General features: G+C 32.2%; 1 protein-coding gene across 1 annotated transcript in view; it reads left to right on the forward strand.

The window, feature by feature from the left end:
- LOC114336851 (uncharacterized) overlaps positions 1-21,959 on the forward strand; it is a 36,552-nt gene extending 14,593 nt beyond the window's left edge. The window contains exon 3 of the mRNA XM_028287239.2: positions 16,029-21,959. Within this exon, the coding sequence (XP_028143040.1) occupies positions 16,029-16,258 (230 nt within the window). The 3' untranslated portion in view covers positions 16,259-21,959. The remainder of the gene's footprint in view (positions 1-16,028) is intronic.
- The last annotated feature ends 725 nt before the right edge of the window (positions 21,960-22,684 follow it).

Consider the following 22,684-nt stretch of genomic DNA (forward strand, 5'->3'; position numbering starts at 1 on the left):
GATCTTGCGCTTCGATTTGCCATTGTTGTACCCCAATCCTAGATAGATCGGTTTCAACATCATCCTTCCATCTTTTTCTGGGACGGCCCACTGATCTTCTACCGTCTGGTCTCTCGAAGAACACTGTCTTTAGCACTCTGTCTTCCTCTGATCTTACTACATGACCTGCCCATCTTATCCGATTAGCTTTTATATGTCTGACGATGTTTTCAGTACCATATAGAGTCACCAATTCAGCATTGCGGCGCCTTCTCCACTCTCCTGTCAATTCATCTCTTTGAGGACCAAATATCATTCTGAGGACTTTCCTTTCAAATATCAGCAATTTATTTATTTCTCGCTGATGTAGAGTCCATGTTTCACTCCCATATGTAACAACTGGGCGAATAATTGACATGTACAGTCTTAATTTAGATTGTCTCTTCAGCAGCTTAGATCTTAATAATGATGATAGGGAGTATAATGCTCTATTTCCCGCAGCTATTCTTGTTGAGACCTCTTTTTCTATGTGATTGTCCTCTGTGATTACTGCTCCCAGATATTTAAACTCTTTTACTACTTCAAAGTTGTGGTCATTAATAGTTACGTTCTGCCTAACTCTTGGTCTTGGATTTTTGGTCACCAGCAGATATTTCGTCTTCTCTTCATTTATTCGAAGGCCCAGGTTACCTGTTTCCTCCTCGAGCTGTGAAAACACCTCTCTTACGTCTCTTGTAGAATGAGAGACTGCATCTAGATCATCGGCAAAGGCCAACAATAGTTTTGATCCTCGATTTGCGAATCCCCCTGTTAGTTCAGACGATATTTTACTTATTGCGTATTCTAAAGCCAAATTGAATAGCAATGGTGATAAAGGGTCTCCTTGTCTAAGCCCTGATGTTATACTAAATGGCGTCGATGTTCTGTTTCCTATCTTTACCTGTGCATATGAGTCTGCCACGCACATTTGAGTGAGCTGCACTAATTTTCTTGGTATTCCCATTTCTAGCATTGCTAGCCATAGTCTGCTTCTTTTAATCGAGTCATATGCTTGCTGGAAATCTACGAAGATTTGGTGTACATCTCGGTTGAATTCCCAGTTTTTTTCTAATATTTGTCGGATGGTAAATATTTGATCTATTGTTGACCTTCCACTTCGAAAGCCGCATTGGTAGTCGCCTAATTACCATCAAGCTGAAAATTACCATCAAGCTGAAAATTGACAGGATTGTTCAAAATACCATCATAAATGAAATCTAAAAAGTCCTCACAAATCCGACCCGAGCTAAAAAATTTACGCGGGGTCAAAGGTCACCAAATATAGTTTTTAGCGATTTTCAGCGAAACGGTGAGTTTTATCATAAAATTAGTTTTAACAAAAAATGTAGATTAGATAATTATCTATAAAAAAGAATGTGTGTGTACTTTGTACGCACGTAAGAAGTTATACTTCTATTATATGATTTAAATGAAATTAATATACTTTTTATTTATATTTTGTTTAAATATTAAACTAATTTATACTTACTACTTCTCAAACATTTTTATTAGAACAGTGCCAAAAATTAAAATAATAAAAGAATAAAACACACACAAACACATTAAACAAGCCACAAATGATGTCTGAACATTAATTGTCGAAAATTTTTTTAACTAAATACGTATTTTCTGAAAATACAATTATATAATAAATATACTTACAATCATAAAATGTATTAAAAAAAACAAAAAAGAAAGTTTCTATTGGGACTCGAACCAGCGCTGATAAGAGCGGTTGGTATTGGAATTCATTCGCCTTCTCCGCTTAGCCACGGACACTATGTGTCATTATTTACGAAGATCGACTAACTAAACGGATTAAACTTGTGATATTTTGATATTTTGAAAATTGATCAAATTATTTAATTTTTAATTGAAATGATTTAGAATTGAAAAAATACAACAAAACATAGAGTCAAAAAACAATATATTAGGTGAATATTGATAGAAATTTTGATGGTAATCAAATTATATAAATAAAAGTATTACATACTATGTATTTTGGCAGATCAAATAGGTAGGTTTATACCCATGATACATTAACAATTATTACGTACCTGTTGCTTTTAAAAACTATTTAAAAGTCACTACAATATTATAAACTTTTTTGTTTCTGTCCTCACAACAATAAAACTAATATATTATACATTTGTTTACCTTTACCTTTACCTCCAAACCACAGCTGCCATATCGGATAATTTTTGACATGTCATTTGAACATCCAATCAGAACAAAGTTATAATGCGTATGCGCCGTGCTGATAGGTTTTAACATATAAAAAAATCACCCTCTATCGCCGGTAAAGAAGTATAACTTCAAAAATGTCTCATTCCTTTTTTTTCTAAGAGCCACCGTTTTTGAGTTCCAACGATTCAAAAAGTTGTAATTAAGCTATTAAGGGTTAAAAATGTTAAAAGTTATAAAAAGCGGTATAAATTAAACAAAGGGAAATTTATCCAACTCGTTCATAATTTTCTAATACTTCTGCTTCCTTTTCTCCTTGTTCTTCTTCTTCTTCTTTTTCTTCTTCTTCTTCTTCTTCTTCTTCTTCTTCTTCTTCTTCACCTTCTAGTTCTTCTTCTTCTTCTTCTTCCTGTTCTTCTTCTTGTTCATCCTGGGTGCAAGTAAATTGCCCCAATAATGACACATCGCCTGGCTCCTCGATAGAATCAAATGAATCCTCAATTGTTGGTGATTCAACATTGGAGCACGACCGGTTTTGACAATTAGTGCATGCTACCGAACAAAACAGTCCAACTTTTTTGCAACTACATTTAGCGCTACATCCCTTTTTACAGTTGCAAAAAATTGTGTTCAGGAGTTTTTCCGGCGCAGGTGGGAGTCAAGTTTGAATTGGTTCTAATGAACTGTCGACTAATTTCCATCCAGTCTTTTGGATCTAGCTGATAACCAAGCCACACTTGAACTTGGTAATATACTCGAAAACGATGTTGATGAGCAGCCGCTGAGGTTGGAGGAAGACAAGATAATAGCACTTGTTTTTTATTTCGAGTATTTTTGAAGAAACATGCATATCGAAACTTATCTAAGCACGTAGTTTTTTTAGGCGCTCCATACATAGAGAGAAGAAAGATAATTCCGTTGGAAATAACTTCTTGTGGAGTTGAATTAGTTTTTTTTAACTTCAGCACATTCAAGTAATATATAAATAAATAGGTTTAACACGTATTTTCACTCCGGAGTAGTACTCAAGACTAATTAATACCTCGAGGGTGTCATCTACCTGAAGGATTTCGCCACCCAGGAAGATAACGGTGTAATTTGCATAATAGTAAACAAACTAAGTTTGCATACAGTTTATTGTATATTGAAATGTTTATGATTACTAACCAATAAACATTTTGGACAGAAAGTTGGCTTTCATTATTATGTTCAAACCCTTCTAGAATAGAATAGGTAGGGTGATTAGATTAGCCGACGTACCGATAGAACGTGTTTATTCCGACAAAACCCATCTTTTCAAATTGAATAAGACGCATAAGTAAGAAGAATTATTATAGGTTAATACTTTGTCATATCAATTTACTATTTTTGTTGGGAATAAGCCGTAAAATTGAAATAATAATTCTTATTATTTTCGCGTTACATTCACTTTGTAAAGATTGTTTGTTGGCACTGTATATAATACAACTTAAACATTGCATCCCTCGGTAGACCGCAAGCTGTATAGTAGAAACATTATGATATTTATAATATCTTATATTATTAAGTGTAATATAAGTTAAGTTCCCCGATAGAACAGTTCACCTGTTTCCTTGTATTACAGCTTCAGTGATGTATATACGTGGTGCACTAAATACATATATTATTATGACGACTAGAACTCTTTCAACTCTTTGAATCGTTGTATCTCAAAAACGGTGGCTCTTACGAAAAAAGTATTAATATCTTTTTTATAGATAATTATCTAGTCTACATTTTTTGTTGAAACTAATTTTATGATAAAACTTACCGTTTTGCTGAAAACCGGTAAAAACCATATTTGGTGATCTTTGACCCCGCGTAAATTTTTTAGCTCGGGTCGGATTTATGAGGACTTTTTAGATTTCATTTATGATGGTATTTTGAACAATCCTGACAATTTTCAGCTTGATGGTAATTATTGTAACCTCACTCCTATTTTTGAGTCTAACTAGACCGGTCTATTGGGGTTACAACATCTGGGTATTTCGCTAGTTTACTTGTACCGAAAGTAACGAGTATTTCTAACGAGGAATCGGTATTTTTGGGTATTGGACAAATACCCTTTACTTTTTTACATCACTAGTTTTTAATCGTTTTTTTCCTCTGCCTCCGAAAGCGGTTTGAATAATTTTTTGTACCTACAGTCGCCAAGAGGGTTATATTTTATACATCATCACCATTCTTTACTGCAGAATCGCAATCAAAAATCGATTATCCCATAAAAAGAGTTAAGATAACAAAAATCATTTGTCATTTATACATTTCCGAGGACATTAGCACTGATTTATATCGTTTGAGGCCTTAGTTTTAGGGAGAGTTTGGGTTTATCGGGATCTCCAGCTAGGAAATATCGACAGTGACGATTATGCGGCAAATAACTCTTTATCGTCCAGCTTTTATGCTGGAAACTGAAAGCTTTCTGTGCGATATGGCGTGTTTATAGAGAGAACTTTTGTGGGCATTGGTCCAGAAATAGTTTTGCAGAGATACGATCTGAATTCAAGTGGATTTAAATGGAAATATTTTTCCTTTTTTCGGAGCGTCAGCTGGTGTGATAAATTATTAATCCTAAAACTCGAATACTGTTGGCACAGCATCTGCAGCATGGATCAGATTTTGTATATTAAAAAGGGAACATATCGGATTTGCTAAATATCAAAATTCTTGTCAAAAATTTCGCACGTATTTACAATAATAAGTAGATATTAATTTTTGTAAAATTGAAATAATAGTTGATGGATTCGACCGTTACTTGATGGAAGTTCATTTTATCTAACAATAAAATACTGACAACGTTTGTTTTCTATACTTCCACAAAATTTATTACAACTATGTGACTACAGCTGTTTCGGCATAGTGTCTTTCTCAAGTGATTTAGTTTACAATGATTTGCCTATTTAAAGTCTTTAACTGAAGAGGTTGAGGAGTGGGGAGCTGTTTGTCTCGAGTTGGTCATTCAGAATTGTATCTGTATTTTTCAATTTATTAATTTCCATAGATTCTAATAAAGATAGCTTAAGGCCTTTATTTTGAATATGCAGAATTTGAAACTGTTCATTAAAAGAATGATTATGATCTAGAAGGTGAAGTGCGTATGTAGAAGTGTCTGTTTTTTTTATTGTTGAAAGCCCTTTTGTGTTCTGCTATCCGTTTGTGAAAAGTTCTGCCAGTTTGACCGATGTAAGTTTTCGGACAATCACCACAAGTTAGTTTGTAAACACCACTCTGTAGTTGTTTTCTCTTTCGGCTCTTATTGTTCTTAATATATTTGCTTAAGTTGTTGTTAGTTCTGAAAGCTGGTGTCATTCCTTTCTTTTAAATGTATCTGGCTATTTTTGTTGTTATCTTGCCAGTATATGTGATAGAGCAGAAAGTACTGGGTTCTTTCTTATAGAGTTTTTGCCCTGAAATTAGTCTATCCACCACCACAGAAAGAACCCAGTACTTTCTGCTCTATCACATATACTGGCAAGATAACAACAAAAATAGCCAGATACATAAAAAAGAAAGGAATAACACCAGCTTTCAGAACTAACAACAACTTAAGCAAATATATTAAGAACAATAAGAGCCGAAAGAGAAAACAACTACAGAGTGGTGTTTACAAACTAACTTGTGGTGACTGTCCGAAAACTTACATCGGTCAAACTGGCAGAACTTTTCACAAACGAATAGCAGAACACAAAAGGGCTTTCAACAATAGAAAAACAGACACTTCTACATACGCACTTCACCTTCTAGATCATAATCATTCTTTTAATGAACAGTTTCAAATTCTGCATATTCAAAATAAAGGCCTTAAGCTATCTTTATTAGAATCTATGGAAATTAATAAATTGAAAAATACAGATACAATTCTGAATGACCAACTCGAGGCAAACAGCTCCCCACTCCTTAACCTCTTCAGTTAAAGACTTTAAATAGCCAAACCATTGTAAACTAACTCACTTGAGAAAGGCACTCTGCCGAAACAGCTGTAGTCACATAGTTGTAATAAATTTTGTGGAAGTATAGAAAACAAACGTTTTCAGTGTTTTATTGTTAGATGAAATAATAGTTATTATGATGCATTTTATTCACTTTGTAAAGATTTTTTATCGGCATTATAATATTATAATTCAGCTTATACACCGCATCCCTCATTAGACCGCTAGCTATAGTAGAAACGCGACAGTAAATCGCATACTATAGTAGCACCCACAATTTTGTTTGTGAATTATTTATTATAGTAGTGGAGGAAAGTATCTATGCTAAATTTGTAGTCCCTCGAGCTCTATGAGGACCTATTAGGTTGTGAAGATTAGGTCCTAAAAAAAGTAAAGTAAAGTTTTCCATTTTAGTAGGGACTTTCCATTTTTTAATTTAATTTTCCATTTCCAACAATAGCCCAATAAATGACCATTTTGGAGTGTAGTTTCCAGGGGCAACTCCGAATTGCATGAAAATTTGGATTTAGGTTCTACTTACCCTCCACTTCAAAGTTGAATTTGTGCCGTTGGTTGCTTTCACTTGGGGGGTGACATTTACCCCTTCTCGGGGAGTGAAAGACGCGTGTTTAAAATAAGGCCGGACATGGACAAATTGACTTATTTTAAGCACCTTTTGTCCTATAAAGTTTTTTACGTAATAGTCCAGGTACCTAAGCTTTTCACCTCGCAATTTTTACAGAATGGATCGATTTGCTTGAAAATTTGAGAATAAGTAGTGGATAGTCCATGAATCAAAATCTATATGATGCCGACAGGCGCTTTTACCGTGGGGGTGGTTGCCACCCCATCTCGGGGTGGAAATTTTTTATTATATTTTGACCGCAAAAGTTGATAAAAACATTCATTTCAAACAAAAAATATCCTATACATTTTTTTGATGAAATTAATAGTTTTCGATTTATTCGCTATCGAAAATGTTAGTGATGTATCAAAAAAATTAATGTTTTTCGATATATACTCATTTACAATTCACTCAATTTTTGCCATAGAAAAATTTTTTTCATACCAAATTCTTGGGAATTGAATAACCTATAATTTTATATTTAAACATGTTTTCGTATCTCTGATGCTAATCTTTCTATTCTGAAGAAAATGGCATTTTTTACCAAACTACAAAAATTCGTTATTCGCTTTTATCTCCAGTTTTTTAAAAGCTAATCATTCTGAGTCAGTCAAACTTTTAGAATCTATTATTGATACATAAATAAAGAAGAATGGATAAGGCCAATGACTGAAAACACCGCTAACTTACATTATTATGCTTCCAATTTAATTTCTCCTTTTTCTTTTCAAAAAAATATATTGATTTTTTAACCGTAACTTTTATATTTTTTGTCTTAGAAAGTTTGTTAAAACATAGTTTTATAGGTTTGTACAAGATCTATAAGGCTATTAATATTAAATTCTTTTAACATTCTCAGTCGCAAAAAGTGGTGACTTTGAAAGGGTTGGTAAAGGTGGTTTTTGCATGTTATTACAAGTTTTAATTGTCAATAGCTCACTAAATTTTTTCTGTAGAAAAAATTTTTGCAAAACAAGTTCTTGGGAATGAAGTATACTACAATTTCATATTTAAAAAATTTTCGTATCTCTGATACTAATCTTTCTATTCTGAAGAGAAAAGCATTTTTTACCAAACTTCAAAAATTCTTTATTCGCTTTTAACTCCAATTTTTAAAAACTAATTATTTTAAGCCGGTCAAACTTCCAGAACCTATTAGTAATACATAAATAAAGAACACCAAATAAGATCAATGACTAATTTTAATTAGGGTGGTGATTATGGGGTGGCTTCCAATCACTTTTTCGCAAAAAAAATAGGGACTGACATTCTTTTCTTTATAAATCACCTAATTTTTTAGCTAGAGACATTTTTTTAAATTCTGGGGATAGACATTTTTAAATACTTTAGATTAGTTTGAACAAGTTATTCTCTAAAAATGCATAGTTTTCCCGTCTTTTGACTTTGAAACTACAATATTTAGCATTTGACGAAGAAGAGCTAACATATAATAAAGTATAGCTCGATTACTATTGGTCTTAAAGAGAATTTAAAAACACCATTTTGTTTATTTTTTCAAAAGGTACATTTTTGTTAAGCAAAGTTGTTTTGATAAAACAAAAACTTTTTGAGTTATTAGCAGAAAACTGATTAAAATCATTGATTTTTTCGATATAAAACGAACACTTTCGATAGCGAATAAATCGAAAACTATTAATTTTATCAAAAAAATGTACAGAACGTTTTTTGCTGAGAATGAATGTTTTTACCAACTTTTGCGGTCAAAATAAAATAAAAAATTTCCACCCCCGAGATGGGGTGGCAATCACCCCCTTGGTAAAAGCGCCTTTCGGCATCATATAGATTTTGATCCTTGGACTAGCAACTACTTATTCTCAAATTTTCAAGCAAATCGATCCATTCTGTAAAAATTGTGAGGTTTTGTCCTATTTTAAGCTTCATTACTTGGACTATAAGCCAATACTTTTCGAGTTATTCGCGATTTAAAATGTTGATTTTTCGACAAAAAAACTACGTTTTCAGACCGTTTTTCCCAAATAACTCAAAAAGTAAATATTTTATCGAAAAAAATATTTTTAGCAAAAGTGTAGCCTATAAAAAAAACAAAAAAAAAATGGTGTACCAGTTAAGTCTACAAATTGAGTAAAAGCAAAGTTGTAGCTCATGAAATATACGTTCTTATTCCAAATCGAATAATTCACCGCGAAATCACCGAAGAAAGAAGCGTTTTTCGGGAAAACCTTATTAACATTTTTAAAGTATCCAAAAAAAAAGGCTCATTATTTGTTTTTTACAAAAGTTTACAGCATCAAAAATAAACGAGTTACACTGAAAATAAAAGTTGGTCCCTTTTTTTGGTAAAAAAAATCGTGAAAACCTCCCTCTATTTAGCACCCCAAATGAAAATAATCGTTTCGCTTTACCATCGAATTTAACTGTATGTGTATTGTTTATATGATCTGTAAGTTTGATTGGTTTGAAGTGCTTATTTTTGAAAACATTTGTTTTTATAGTAAAAAAAAAGTATCTAAAAAGTTTTGAAAAATTTCATTTTTTCAAAATAACTTAAAAAGTATTAGTGATAAGAAAAATCTTAAGAGTAAAAAAATGTAGGTTTTGCTATTATAAATATGCTAGTTTTATTTTGTTTCTCCGTAAGACAAAAATTGGTTAAGATATGACTGTTCAAAATTTGCATACACTCGTGATTAGTGACCCATTCAAGCTTTCTCAATTATAACCCTTTCAAAAATAAACACTTTTTAACCGGTGAGACTGACAGATCATATAAAAAATATATAGGTAAGTAAATTGTTTGTAAAGCGGTAGTGATTAATTTTATTTGGGGAGCTAAACACGGCGAGATTTTCATGATTTTTTACAAAAAAAAGAGGGCCAACTTTATTTTGAGCGTAACTCGCTTATTTTTAATGCTAAAACTTTTGTTAACAATTAAAACAAAGCTTTTTATAAACACTTTAAAAAAGTTTAAATGGGTTTTTCCCGAAAAGTGCTTAATTTTTCGGTGATTTCACCTTGAAATATTCCTTTCACCTTGAAATATATTTGGAATTAGACGAATAAGAACGTGTTTTTCATGAGCTACAACTTTGTTTTTATTTGATTGATAGACTTTACTGATACACCATTTTTTTTTGGTTTTTTATAAGCTACACTTTTGCTAAGGATATTTTTTTCGAGAAAATATTTACTTTTTGAGTTATTTGCGAAAAACAGTCTGAAAACGTAGTTCTTTTGTCGAAAAATCAACATTTTCAATGGCAAATAACTCGAAAAGTATTGACTTACGTAAAAAACTCTATAGAACAAAAGTTGCTTAAAATCAGTAAATTTATCCATTTCCGGTTTTATCTTGAACGTATGTTTTTTCACCCCCGAGAAGGGGTGACTATCACCCCCCAAGTAAAAGCAACCAACGGCACAATTTCAACTTTGAAGTGGAGGGTAAGTAGAACCTAAATCCAAATTTTCATGCAATTCGGAGTTGCCCCTGAAAATTACACGATATCGCCGAATTTCCCGTTCATTTACTGGGCTACAATGATTTTTTCCGATTACAGCGCTATCTATCCATAATTCGAAAAAATATCTACTTATTTTTACGCAAGGAATCCAAATCTGCAATAAAAAATAGGGGCCCCTATTTAATATTTTAAAGTAACCCCCCATCCCACCTCCGTGGGGGGTGGTGTTTGGTGTTATTCGATAGATTTTTCAAAAATATTGAATACGTGTATTTTGCAGTTTTTCGATCTTACCCCTCATCCCTCTCCGTGGAGGGTTGTGTTTGGTATCATTCGATAGATTTTTAAAAAATATTGAAAACCTATTTATCTAACAATAAAAAACTGAAAACGTTTGTTTTCTATACTTCCACAAAATTTATTATATCTAAGTGACTACAGCAAAATAACTTCGAAATAGAACTAAACATCATTAAACAAATAGCAGTAAACAACGGCTATAACGAACAAACAGTTAACAAAATTTTAAACCAAAAACTCCATAAGAAAGCCCTGAAATTAGTGTATCCACCACCACAGAAAGAACCCAGTACCTTCTGCTCTCTCACATATACTGGCAAGATAACAACAACAATAGCCAGATACATAAAAAAGAAAGGAATAACACCAGCTTTCAGAACTAACAACAACTTAAGCAAATATATTAAGAACAATAAAAGCCGAAAGAGAAAGCAACTACAGAGTGGTGTGTACAAACTAACTTGTGGTGACTGTCCGAAAACGTACATCGGTCAAACTGGCAGAACTTTTGACAAACGGATAGCAGAACACAAAAGGGCATTCAACAATAGAAAAACAGACACTTCTACATACGCACTTCACCTTCTAGATCATAATCATTCTTTCAATGAAGAGTTTAAAATTCTACATATTCAAAATAAAGGCCTTAAGCTATCTTTTTTAGAATCTATGGAAATTAATAAACTGAAAAATACAGATATAATTCTGAATGACCAACTCGAGACAAACAGCTCCCCACTCCTCAACCTCTTCAGTTGAAGATTAAAAAGGCAAACACATTGTAAACTATATTACTTGAGAAAGGCACTCCGCCGAAACAGCTGTAGTCACTTAGATATAATAAATTTTGTGGAAGTATAGAAAACAAACGTTTTCAGTTTTTTATTGTTAGATAAAATGAACTTCCATCAAGTAACGGTCGAATCCATCAATTATGAAAACCTATTTTTTAGTTTTTCTATATGACGTTTATTTCTCGATATATTCGCTTTTTTCTTGTGAAACTTTGTGACTCACCCATTTCCTTACGTCCCGCTCAAACCGTCAGATTTTTGAAATATACACTGTTCTGCATGTATGTACTTAACTTACCTTATCTTAATCTGACAATTTCGAGTTTTTCGAAGGATATATTTTTTTTTCGGGCCCCCTTTAACGAACTCCCCTGTAGGAAGATCCAATATATGGTAGGGGTACATTTACAGGGTACAAGGTTTCTCCCCATGTCATAATCTGACGCGCCCGAGTAATTGCAAAAATCCACTCTTGGGCTCCCCTACTAGGGGAGCCCCCTACCATTAATTATTCATTTATATTTTATCTAAAACATCGGTATGCATACCCCCATTGTTGCAAAAACAACTAGATACGACATCACGTTCGTATGTTCATTTCTTTATTTTTTGCCTCAACCCTTGTTTGTCTGTGTCTGCTCTTCTCTATACACGGACTCCTAAAAGTGCTTGGGGGTCGCTGCTAACTGTGTCTTCCCAGCGCTTTCTAGTCTTTCCAACTGGTCTCTTTCCCTGCATTCTAGGGTTCAGTGCTCTTTTTGGTAGCCCATCCTCTCCCATTCTTATCACATGTCCGACCCATTGCAATCTTTGTATTTAGTCCATTCTTTCACGGTTTTTGCTCTAAATTTTAAAGAACCGCGTGGATTAACATGAAATTTGGCATACGTATAGCTTACATGTCAAAGAAAAAAAGTGATATTGTGCCGATGTGTGCTTTTGCCCTGGGGGTGACTTTCACCCCCTCTTGAGGGTGAAAAAATATATGTCCAAAATAAGTCCGGAAATGGGTAAACTGGCTAATTTTAAGTAATTTTTGTTCTATAGAGCTTTTTCGCCAAGTCAACACTTTTCGAGTTATTTGCGAGTGAATAATGTTCATTTTTCAACAAAATAACCACATTTTTAGACGGTTTTTCCGCATTTAGACAAAAAGTAAGTATTTTTTCGAAAAAAACGTCCTTAGCAAAAATATAGCTTATAAAAAAGTAAAAAAAATGATGTACGCGTTAGGTCTCTGGATCTCGTAGAACCAGAGTTATAGCCAATGAAATATAGATTCATATTCACCAAATTTCAAATAGAATATTTCGACGTGAAATATTCAAAAAATTAAGCACTTTTTGGGGAAAACCCATTATAACTTTTTTAAAGTGTTTAAAAAAAGATTTATTTTTGTTTTTACAAAAAGTTTCTAGCAGTAAATTTAAGCAAGTTACGCTCAAAATAAAATTGGTCCCTTTTGTTTTTGCAAAAAAAAAATCGGGAAGACCACCCCCTAATTAGCAACTTAAATGAAATTAATCGTTACCGCTCCACAAATTATTTTACTTATGTTGTGTTTATATGATCTGTAAGTTTCATCGATTCAAAGTGCTTATTTTTGAAAAAATTTGGTTTCAAAGTAAAATTTTTAAAAATTTAAATTTTGAAAAATATGCTTTTTTCAAAATAATTTAAAAATTGTTAGAGATACCAAAAATCTCGAAAAACAAAAAAGTCAGATTTGCTTTTCTGAATATCATGTATGTTTTTGTTTTTCTGTTAGACAAAAATTGATTCAGATTTGGTGTTTCTAAATTTGCATACATTCGTGATCAGTGACTCGTTCAACCCCTTTTAACTACAGCCCTTTCAATAATAAGGACTTTGAACCGATGAAACTTACAGATCATATAAACAATATATACACGAGTCAAGAAACTTTTGAAGTCGTAACGATTAAGTTCATTTAAGATACTAATTAGGGGGTGATTTTCTTGATTTTTTTACCAAAACCAACAGGGACTAACATTATTTTGAGCGTAACTTGTTTAATTTTGATGCTAGAAATTTTTTTTATAAAACAAAAATGAAGCTATTTTTAAACACTTTAAATCAGTTGTAATGAGTTTTCCCTGAAATGTGCTTCATTTTTGTTTATTTCACGGTAAAGTATTCCATTCGGAATTTGACGAATATGAACCTATTTTTCATTAGCTATAACTATGCTTCTACTAGGTATAGAGACGTGATATATACACCATTTTTTAAAAAATTTTACAGGCTATATTTTTGCTATAAATGATTTTTCGACAAAATACTTACTATTTGAGTTATTTGCGAAAAACTGTCTAAAAGCGTGCTTATTTTGTTGAAAAAATGAACATATTCACTGCCAAGTAACCCGAAAAGTATTGTCTTAGTGAAAAAACTCTATAGAACAAAAGTTACTTAAAATTAGCCCGTTTATCCATTTTCTGACTTTCTTTGGACGAATATTTTTCACCCCTAAGATGGGGTGAAAACCACCCCCAGGGCAAAAGCACATATCGGCACAATATCACTTTTTTTCTTTTACTTGTTAGCTATGTGTATGCCAAATTTCATGTCAATCCAAGCGGTTCTTTAAAATTTAGAGATTTTGCAATATTTTACCGTTAAAGAACGGACTAATTCTAATGAAGTCTGACAGGGGTGTCTCCTTATAAAGTTGATATAGCTCGTTGTTGTATCGAATTCTTAAGATTCCGTTTTCCCTTACATGTTCTAGTATTTTCTCCTCAGTACTTTCATTTCGAATGTGTTGAGTTTGTTTTTGGATGTTTCTTTCAAGACTTAACCTTCACTGCCATAGCATGCTGTTGGTGGAATTAAGGTTTTATAGATTCTCATCTTTGTATTTTGGTGGACACTTTTAGACCGAAATATATGGGAGAGGAAAAAATAAGCTCTGTTTGCCTGCATTATTCTCTTCCGTATTTATACATTTTCTGATCCGTCGACATTATATTTCTACTCCGAGGTATGTAAACTCTCCAACCGTTTCAATGTCATCTTCATGTAGGTATAATGTTTTGTGGTACTATATTTTTTATCGTCTGTATCTTTATTTTTGTTTTTTCTGTGTTAATTTCCAGACCTAGCTTTTTTGTTTGCGATTTTAACTCTGCGTATGCTTCCTGTGCTCCTGTTGATATTGAGGGGTCTAGATTCAAAACCTGACATTTCCACTTTATGTCATTCCGAGTAAACTTAAAAAAAAAACAATTTACCTATCTCAAATTGAAGGAAAAGTCCACTTTTGCATCTGAACCAATTCTTTCACACCAAATTACTACTAGGAACTGTCCAATTTTGCTCTTTATCAAATTGTTAATATATAGCTCTTTAATCACAGATTTCAAAGGTGTATTCACCTTATTTTGACCAAAAAGTGGAAATGTCCGGTTTTGCATCTAGACCCCTCAATATGTTCTATTCATAATATTAATATCATCGGCATAAGCGGCCAGTTGAACCTTGAACCGTTCTGTTGGTCAGTAGGTTTCCTCGTCCACTTTGCATTTGCCTAACCGCATACTCCAGTGCCAGGTTAAACAATGTTGGGGCCAGCCCATCTTCCTGCTTTAGCCTCTGCGAGATTTTGAAAAAGTCTATCCGGTGGTTTTGTATTCGTACACATGCCTGAGTTTCATCCATTGTGGCTTTAATGAGTCTAATTAGCTTCTGTGGTTTTGAAAATTCAGCCAATACCTATATAGTATAGTCTGTTCCTTTTGACTGAGTCGTAGTCGTTTGAAGTGTACAAACACGTTGTGAACATCAATGTCATGTTCCCATGATTTGCTCAAGACAAGACCTGCTTGACTGTAAATATTTGATACATTGTCGATCTTCCCCATCTGAAGCCCGTCTGATACTCTACAATAATTATTTTCTGCTAGTGGTTGGAGCCGCTGGTTTATAATATACGTGAGGACTTTATATGATGTATATAATAGAGAAATTTCACGGTAGTTTTTGCACTGGAGTTTGTCTCCTTTTTTATAGATCAGGCATACCTACTGAACTTTTCTTAAAGTCGTCGGGTAATGTATATTTTCTCTTATACAGTTCTGCTGGAATTTCGTCAACTCCCAGGGCTTTATTGTTTTTCTGGGCCTTAATAGCTTCGAAAACTTCTATGGTTGGAGCTTCTACTGTCATTCTCTACTTCATTCTCTTCTACGCGCTTCGTACCTATTTCATCTTCCATATCTACTTGTGTTCCAAGTAGGGTCTAAAATAATGCTTCCAGGTTTCTATGACTTTCTGTTGGTTACTATTGACGTAAAAGCTTGGCAAACTCAAATTTTCATGTAAAACATATCTGCGTTTTCTAACCTCCTCTTTAATGAAACACCACAGTGCATTGTCCGGCGTTGTCAAATCTGGATTTCTTGGTTGTCAATGCATTGGTAAAGGACATTTTGGAGAACCTCGTCCAATCCATCAGTCCAGGAAGATTTCATTCACGCGGTTGCGGACAGTGAGAGCAAAATGGGGTGATGGGTCGTCTTGTCAGCAGTTCCCTGGCAACTGTCTCAACTCAACTGGTCTCAATTGCGGTTCATGAGCCGGAACTCCAACAAACATTGGCGCAGTGTTGAAATGAAACATTATTTTTATTACTGCAAAGGGACTTTTCAGCCACCCTGTAGTATTAATTTTCATATAAATATTTCTGTTTTAGTGGAAGGAAAAACAAGGGTGATACGAGGCTGCGGATACATCAAAGATTCCCACGACGACAAGCAATGCTTCCGAAGAACGGGTACCAAGAACGTTGAAGTCATCCATTGCTCATGCACCAAGTCCTTGTGCAATGCTGCCAACACAACAAAACGTTCTTTAGAAAATCTAGTCGGTTTATTTTCCATTTTAATTATGTATAATGCACTATATCGAAGGTTATCATTTTAAAAATATTTTGTTTTTGTTTTAGATGAGAATGTTGTTGTTTGGTTAAGGCGATTTGATAAAACGTTATTGAGATCATTGTTTGACCCTTTCAGTTAGTTGATATTATTTACGAATTAGGCTATATTTTGTATTTATTTTTTTATTATTAATGAAAGATGAAACGGTTAAAATGTTTACAAAGAGTTGCGTTGGTGGAAATTTAATTTACAACAGTTATATTACATTCTGGGCCAAAATTAACTTCCCAACTTAAAAATGGTTAATTTTTTATGTCTCGTATTTCCTAAACCTGTTGTCCGATTTGAGTGATTTTTTAATATGTTATAGCCTTATTCTTTAACAATATCGCTGTAATAATATTGTTGCTAAACAGATAAATTTTCAAAAATGAATAACCATTTTCAATTTAAATTCAAGATAAATTTTCATTAAATGGCGGGTGGATCAATCAAACTATGTTTTTTCTCAAAGTTCGCAACACTACTATGGAATACTAGTGGAATACTCTAGCTTTTATAAAATATTGAAATTAAAACCCAACTATAGCCTCAAGTTATATTAGATAACATTCTGTTTTTTGATTCATTCGCTTATGTTGGATAATACAAAAGTTAGGTACTTTACCAACTAGCCATGTTCTTCATTAGTACAGGGTTTCTCTAAATAAGTGCGACAAACTTTAAGGGGTAATTCTGCATGAAAAAATAATGACCGTTTGCTTCATAAACATATTGTCAGCAAATGCTTCGTTTGCGAATTTGATATACGGGATGTTGAATTTTTTCTTACAAACTAGCGATTTATTTATTGCTCTAAAACCGGTTGAAATATGCAAATTAAATTTGGTAGGATTTAAGAGATATTTATTACGCATTTTTTGACATGCAATTAAGAATTTAATATTCTCCATTGGCGTGCATACGTGTCATATTACTATTCGCTGCTAGTATAATTCAATTGTGTTATCTGCGTATCACAAGGATACTTATTTTTCTGCATCCTATAGTGGTTCTTCCATATCGTAATGTTAAATTCTTGAAATGAAATCTATGTAAAAAATAAAAAAAAAATGAATAACCATTTTCAATTCTGTTACAAAACGAAAATACAGCCGAAACCATATTCTAGTCCAATCAGAGAGTGCAGCAAGCACCTCTACCGGTTTCGAAACTTATTAGTCTCTCATCAGGAGGCACATATGCTGCTCTCTCTGATCCAACCAAAACAAACCCCAGCGTGCAGTCCCGGATTGCAACGAACGAAATGGCATAGATGCCCTAGCGGCAACTGCTACAAAAAAGGTAATCGAAATCTATGTAATTTGAACTAGCAAAAACAATTTTTTTCATCGCTATTGTTATTTGCATCGATCTCTAAATTTTTAAATTTTTCTAAAAACTAACATTAATTTGTAAACAATATAGCCGTTTTCCCTTTTATTTAATATGGGTACCAGTTAACCACAAATACTATGAAATTATAAATATTTTTTAGTTGTTTCCTTAATTTGGAAAAACTGGTAGGTAGATATTTGGTAAAAATATTAATGAGCTTACAAGATAAGGTACAGTGGAACCCCGATAAGTCGGCCCCCGATAACCCGGAACTCCGGCTAACCCGGACCGATTTTTATCAGACAAACATTTCAACAATAAAAATGTATTGCTGTTACAAAATCTCGTGAACCTAATTCATTCATTTGGTGACGTCAATATACGAACGAAACGATTGAATCAGACATTACTGAAAATATCAGGTGCAGATGGGACACTGTCGCGCAATTCGCAGCAAATAAAATAGTCGTATGTTTTGGGCTCATTTTATTTCGGTTATGCATACGCATTTTCAAGGTTCACGAGGTTTTGTACCAACTCTATGTAATATCATATTTGAGAGATAATGGGTATTTGTGTAATTTGAACTACATATACCATAGTAAAAATGACTCATGGCACACCACATTCATTGTCGTGTTATCGAAAATAACAGGCACCTGTATTATCCTTTATTTATTTGAAACTGTCTTAGCATTGTTTAGAAAAGACTATTAAAATTCTTTTTTTAACAATGGTCTTAGTCATCACTGTTATTAAGTAACATAACATCAGAGACGGTATTGTGTGTAGTAAAGTCGTATTGTTCGCTTCCGTTCTGTAATCGTTCGTAAATCTATTCAGATTTTGTGTGCGTGTTTTTTGTCTATAAGGGCAACAAAAAAAAAATGTAGTGACAATGGCAAAGAAACTAGAAGCATTAAGTAGAATTGATAAAGGTGATTTTGCAGCATTATATGGTGTCGGTACATCTACAGTATCGGATTGGGAGAAAAATAGAACTAAAATCGAAGAATTTTTTTTCAAAATGATAACAAAAGACAGTTTGGACAATCGGTGCAAAGCTAATAAAGCTAAGAATGAGACTCTTGACGACGCTTTGTATGTGTGGTTTTGTGTGGAATGCGAACGTGGTTTACCAGTGTCTGTGTGACAATTATAACGGAGTTTATCTTTAAGCATACCATATTTTATTAATTTTTACCATTTTCTCCGGCTAACCCGGATTTTCGATAACCCGGATCGGCCGCGGTCCCGATTAATCCGAGTTAACGGGGTTCCACTGTACCAGAAAAGTCTTTGGAACTTAATCAACTGAGAAGAATCTATCTAAGCGATTTCTGGGCAAAAATCTTCCATTTGAAAATAACTATGCTTGTCTTAAAAAATTGTCTATTGAAAGTGTCGGGATTCGTTTTAAAGATTTTTTTGGTATCCTTACTTAATTATTGTTAATAGTTTCCTTAGTTTAGTTTTGTTTCTTAAGTTTTACATCTATTAAATATATTTTTAGCAACGGTAGTATTAAATACACGAACTATAGTTTAGAAAACTATTCTAAAATCAAAATTTTGCTAAGGAATTCCAGCTAGTCGCATACGTGATAATTAGTAATCAATTTTTGTATTTTTTTATAATTCATAATTAATCTATAACAGTATTAAGCTTTTCTTCTAAATTTTTGTCCACCTAGTTGGATACATGATCAATAATATTATTCAAATATTGAAAGAAGCCTAAAAGAAATACTGTCCTCGTGCTGAAAACAAAAACAACAAATTAAGCCACCCCACAAAACATCTTCTAGCACTTTGACAAAACCAGGATCAACAAAAATGTTAAAACTTCTTTTTATTTTTGTCTACTATTTTCTCCTAGGTTAACATTTGATATTTGAGGAAATTGGTGTGAAATATTTATCTATTTTTAAAAATAAAAAACTATATCTAAAGTACCTATTTAGGCCAAAATTTAGAAGAAAATCTTAGTCAATATAATATCCTTACATTTGCCCCCTCTTAATAATTTTTAATAATATCTTGAACCATTAATTTGAGATGAAGGAAAGGCAAAACATAAAAATCTATGCTCCCTAATTTTAAATTGTTGCTCATTTTTACAATCATATCGCATAAGCAATATATTAAAAATAAATATATTAATCATAAGTAAAAATATTATAAATATAGAAGATATAACATTGGCAATAAATGAAATCATTACATATTTAGAATGTACATATCTTTATCAATAAACATTGGATTTATATTTATATTAATAATACTTCATGAATGACATAAAAATTTGGGTTTTATTAAAAAACCTACAAAACATATAATTGTGTAAGATGAAAATGCATTTTCATCTTAGATAGACCCGTTAAAGATGATCAGTTTAAAGACACTTAAAAGAAGAATATAAGTAATACTTCACTCTTCACTACAACAGACACAGATGTTTTTAAAGGAATGTCTACAACAAGAAAATAAAGTAAATACAAAAAAAATTAGAAAAAATTTTATGTAAAATGTCAAGTTAAAAATTTTAGAACTAAATTAAAAATGTTTTTAGGGAGCATAAACGTATTTGCCTTTTTAATAAAATTCTTCCACTTGTTTCACCTTTTTGTTTAATTGTACAAAATTGTAACTAAGTTACAAATCCACTACAGCATGTCCAAAAATGCCCTTCGTAATAGAAAACTGCTAGTTTTCTATATTGAAGTGGGTTTTTGGACACACCGCATAAATGAATAAGCCTATTTTGCAAAAAATAATATTAAAAAAAATTCTAAATATATGTGTAAGGAAACGATAAATAAATAATTTGACAGAATCACATATAGACAAAAATATTGTAATATTTTATTTTTTAATCAAATCTCTCGAAGTTTTTGCCTTCTAGTCTGTATATTCAAGCATTAAAACGTTTTTTGGTGACTTTTAGAGAAAATAGAACGATAAAAAATACAGGAGTGAGATTTATGGCTTATATTTGCATATTTAAGAGTATTTTGGATATTGGACAAACAGAAAAAAAACTGGTCTGCAGATGTAAATTAAAAATATATTGCAAAGAACCATAATACAGACGCGTACTCAGTATTATTAATAAAGAAATATATTAAGAAATAAAATATGTTTTGGCGATATGTAACAAAGTCTGCAACAATGTGTATAAATATGAAATATGCAATATTTTTGTCTGTAAGTATCTGATGAAGGCGGTTTACTTGATCTTAAAAATAATTAAGTATTTTCTATGGGAAATAAGCCACAATTTTACTAAAAAATGAATTTATTAACGTTTCGAAGCCCAAATCGGGTTTCGTTGTCAAAATACAAAATACTATTAAAAATGAATTTATTAACGTTTCGAAGCCCAAATCGGGTTTCGTTGTCAAAATACAAAATACTATTGTGTATTTATTATACAATAGTATTTTATATTTTGACAACGAAACCCGATTTGGGCTTCGAAACGTTAATAAATTCATTTTTTAGTAAAATTGTGGCTTATTTCCCATAGAAAATACTTAATTATAAAAATGCCACAAGAAAATAGCTTCAGAACAACCTTCAAAATAATATCTAGCTGAGACTTTAAGATAGTATATTAGAAACATATCGATACTTTTTTTAGAAGCGTTTCTAAGAGTTTTGGAATTGGGCAAGGTCACTACATTTTGTATATTTTAAAATTAATTATTAAATATAATTATTACATTTTAAATTTAGCGCGTAAGATACGATGATATTCAATTTTAGTGATTGAAAATAGAGTATACAGGGTGAATCAATATTAAATTCAGAAAAATATACACCAAACTACAATAGTTTATCTTATCCACTACTAAGCTTTAAATAACTGGAAATGTATAATACAAGTTTATTCTATGATTTAAAACCCTAGACTGACTTTTCCATACAAAATTTCAACATCGAATTTTTCAGAAGCAACTTTAGTTTTGATTCGCCCTGTATGCAACGCGTAAACACTGCCGAATTTGGCCTCAAGTGCCACTGTAGTGATTGCTTTGTTTGCGGTATGTACTTTTATTTTAAAACTAGAATACAGTTTGTTGAAAACTCTCGTCGTTATTCTAAATATGCTGTCATAGGTAAACTATACAAGCTCTAGATCTAGTGAAGAATGTAAAGAAATTTTTTTGCCTTAAGCTGATTTTTCTTTTGTTTAGTTGATTGTTTGAAGTTTGACATGAGGGTGTTCAACATCTTCTAGGTAAACAATGCTAAAAGTGGATTGGTTTTTAAATAAAAAGAGAATGTGTGTGTACTTTGTACGCACGTAAGAAGTTATACTTCTATTATTATGATTTCAACGAAATTAATATACTTAACAGGTTATTTGTATTTTATTTAAATATTAAACTAACTTTCTTTACCTACCACTTTTAAAATTTTTTTATTAAAACGATACCAAAAATATAAAAAAAAAAATAATATGAATCGTCCGGGATTTGAACCCGGGACCTCTTGATCTCCGGTCACACGCTCCACCACTGAGCTATATTACTTTTGCTTTGACAGGTTACAAGATTTCTCATACATACTGACAAATTTAATAGACCAAGCGACGTATACAAAAATACTTTAAAATAACGAGCGATTCACAATTATTGGGATCAAAGCTAGCCGTGCAAAAAATTACGTATGTCTTGTTTTAATCTGAATTTATATCACTGGTTTATCAATTAATTTTTATTAACAATATAAAACATAAAAAATTAATCAAAACCTTTAACACAGAACTTTAATCAAAAATAAAAAGAAAAAACAAAATGATAAGTAACAATAATAAATAAAATCAAACAAGATTCTGTATATGTCCACCACCAACATCTCTACATAACCTAACTTTTCTTGTTAAGTTGACGTACACTGCAAAGTTGACGTAAACTGGAAAGTATATCTGAATTAAGAATAGACATGCACTGTATAGCTATCTCTGTCGTTCAGGGCCACCTATGGTGACAATAATTTTGGATCACACGTTACTTACTATTATTATAAAATATCTTATTCCCAAGGAAGACAAATCCAAAGACACAAAAATTATAATAAATAATACA

This window comes from Diabrotica virgifera, chromosome 9 (assembly GCF_917563875.1).
Source record: "Diabrotica virgifera virgifera chromosome 9, PGI_DIABVI_V3a".
Taxonomy (NCBI): Eukaryota; Metazoa; Arthropoda; class Insecta; order Coleoptera; family Chrysomelidae; genus Diabrotica; species Diabrotica virgifera.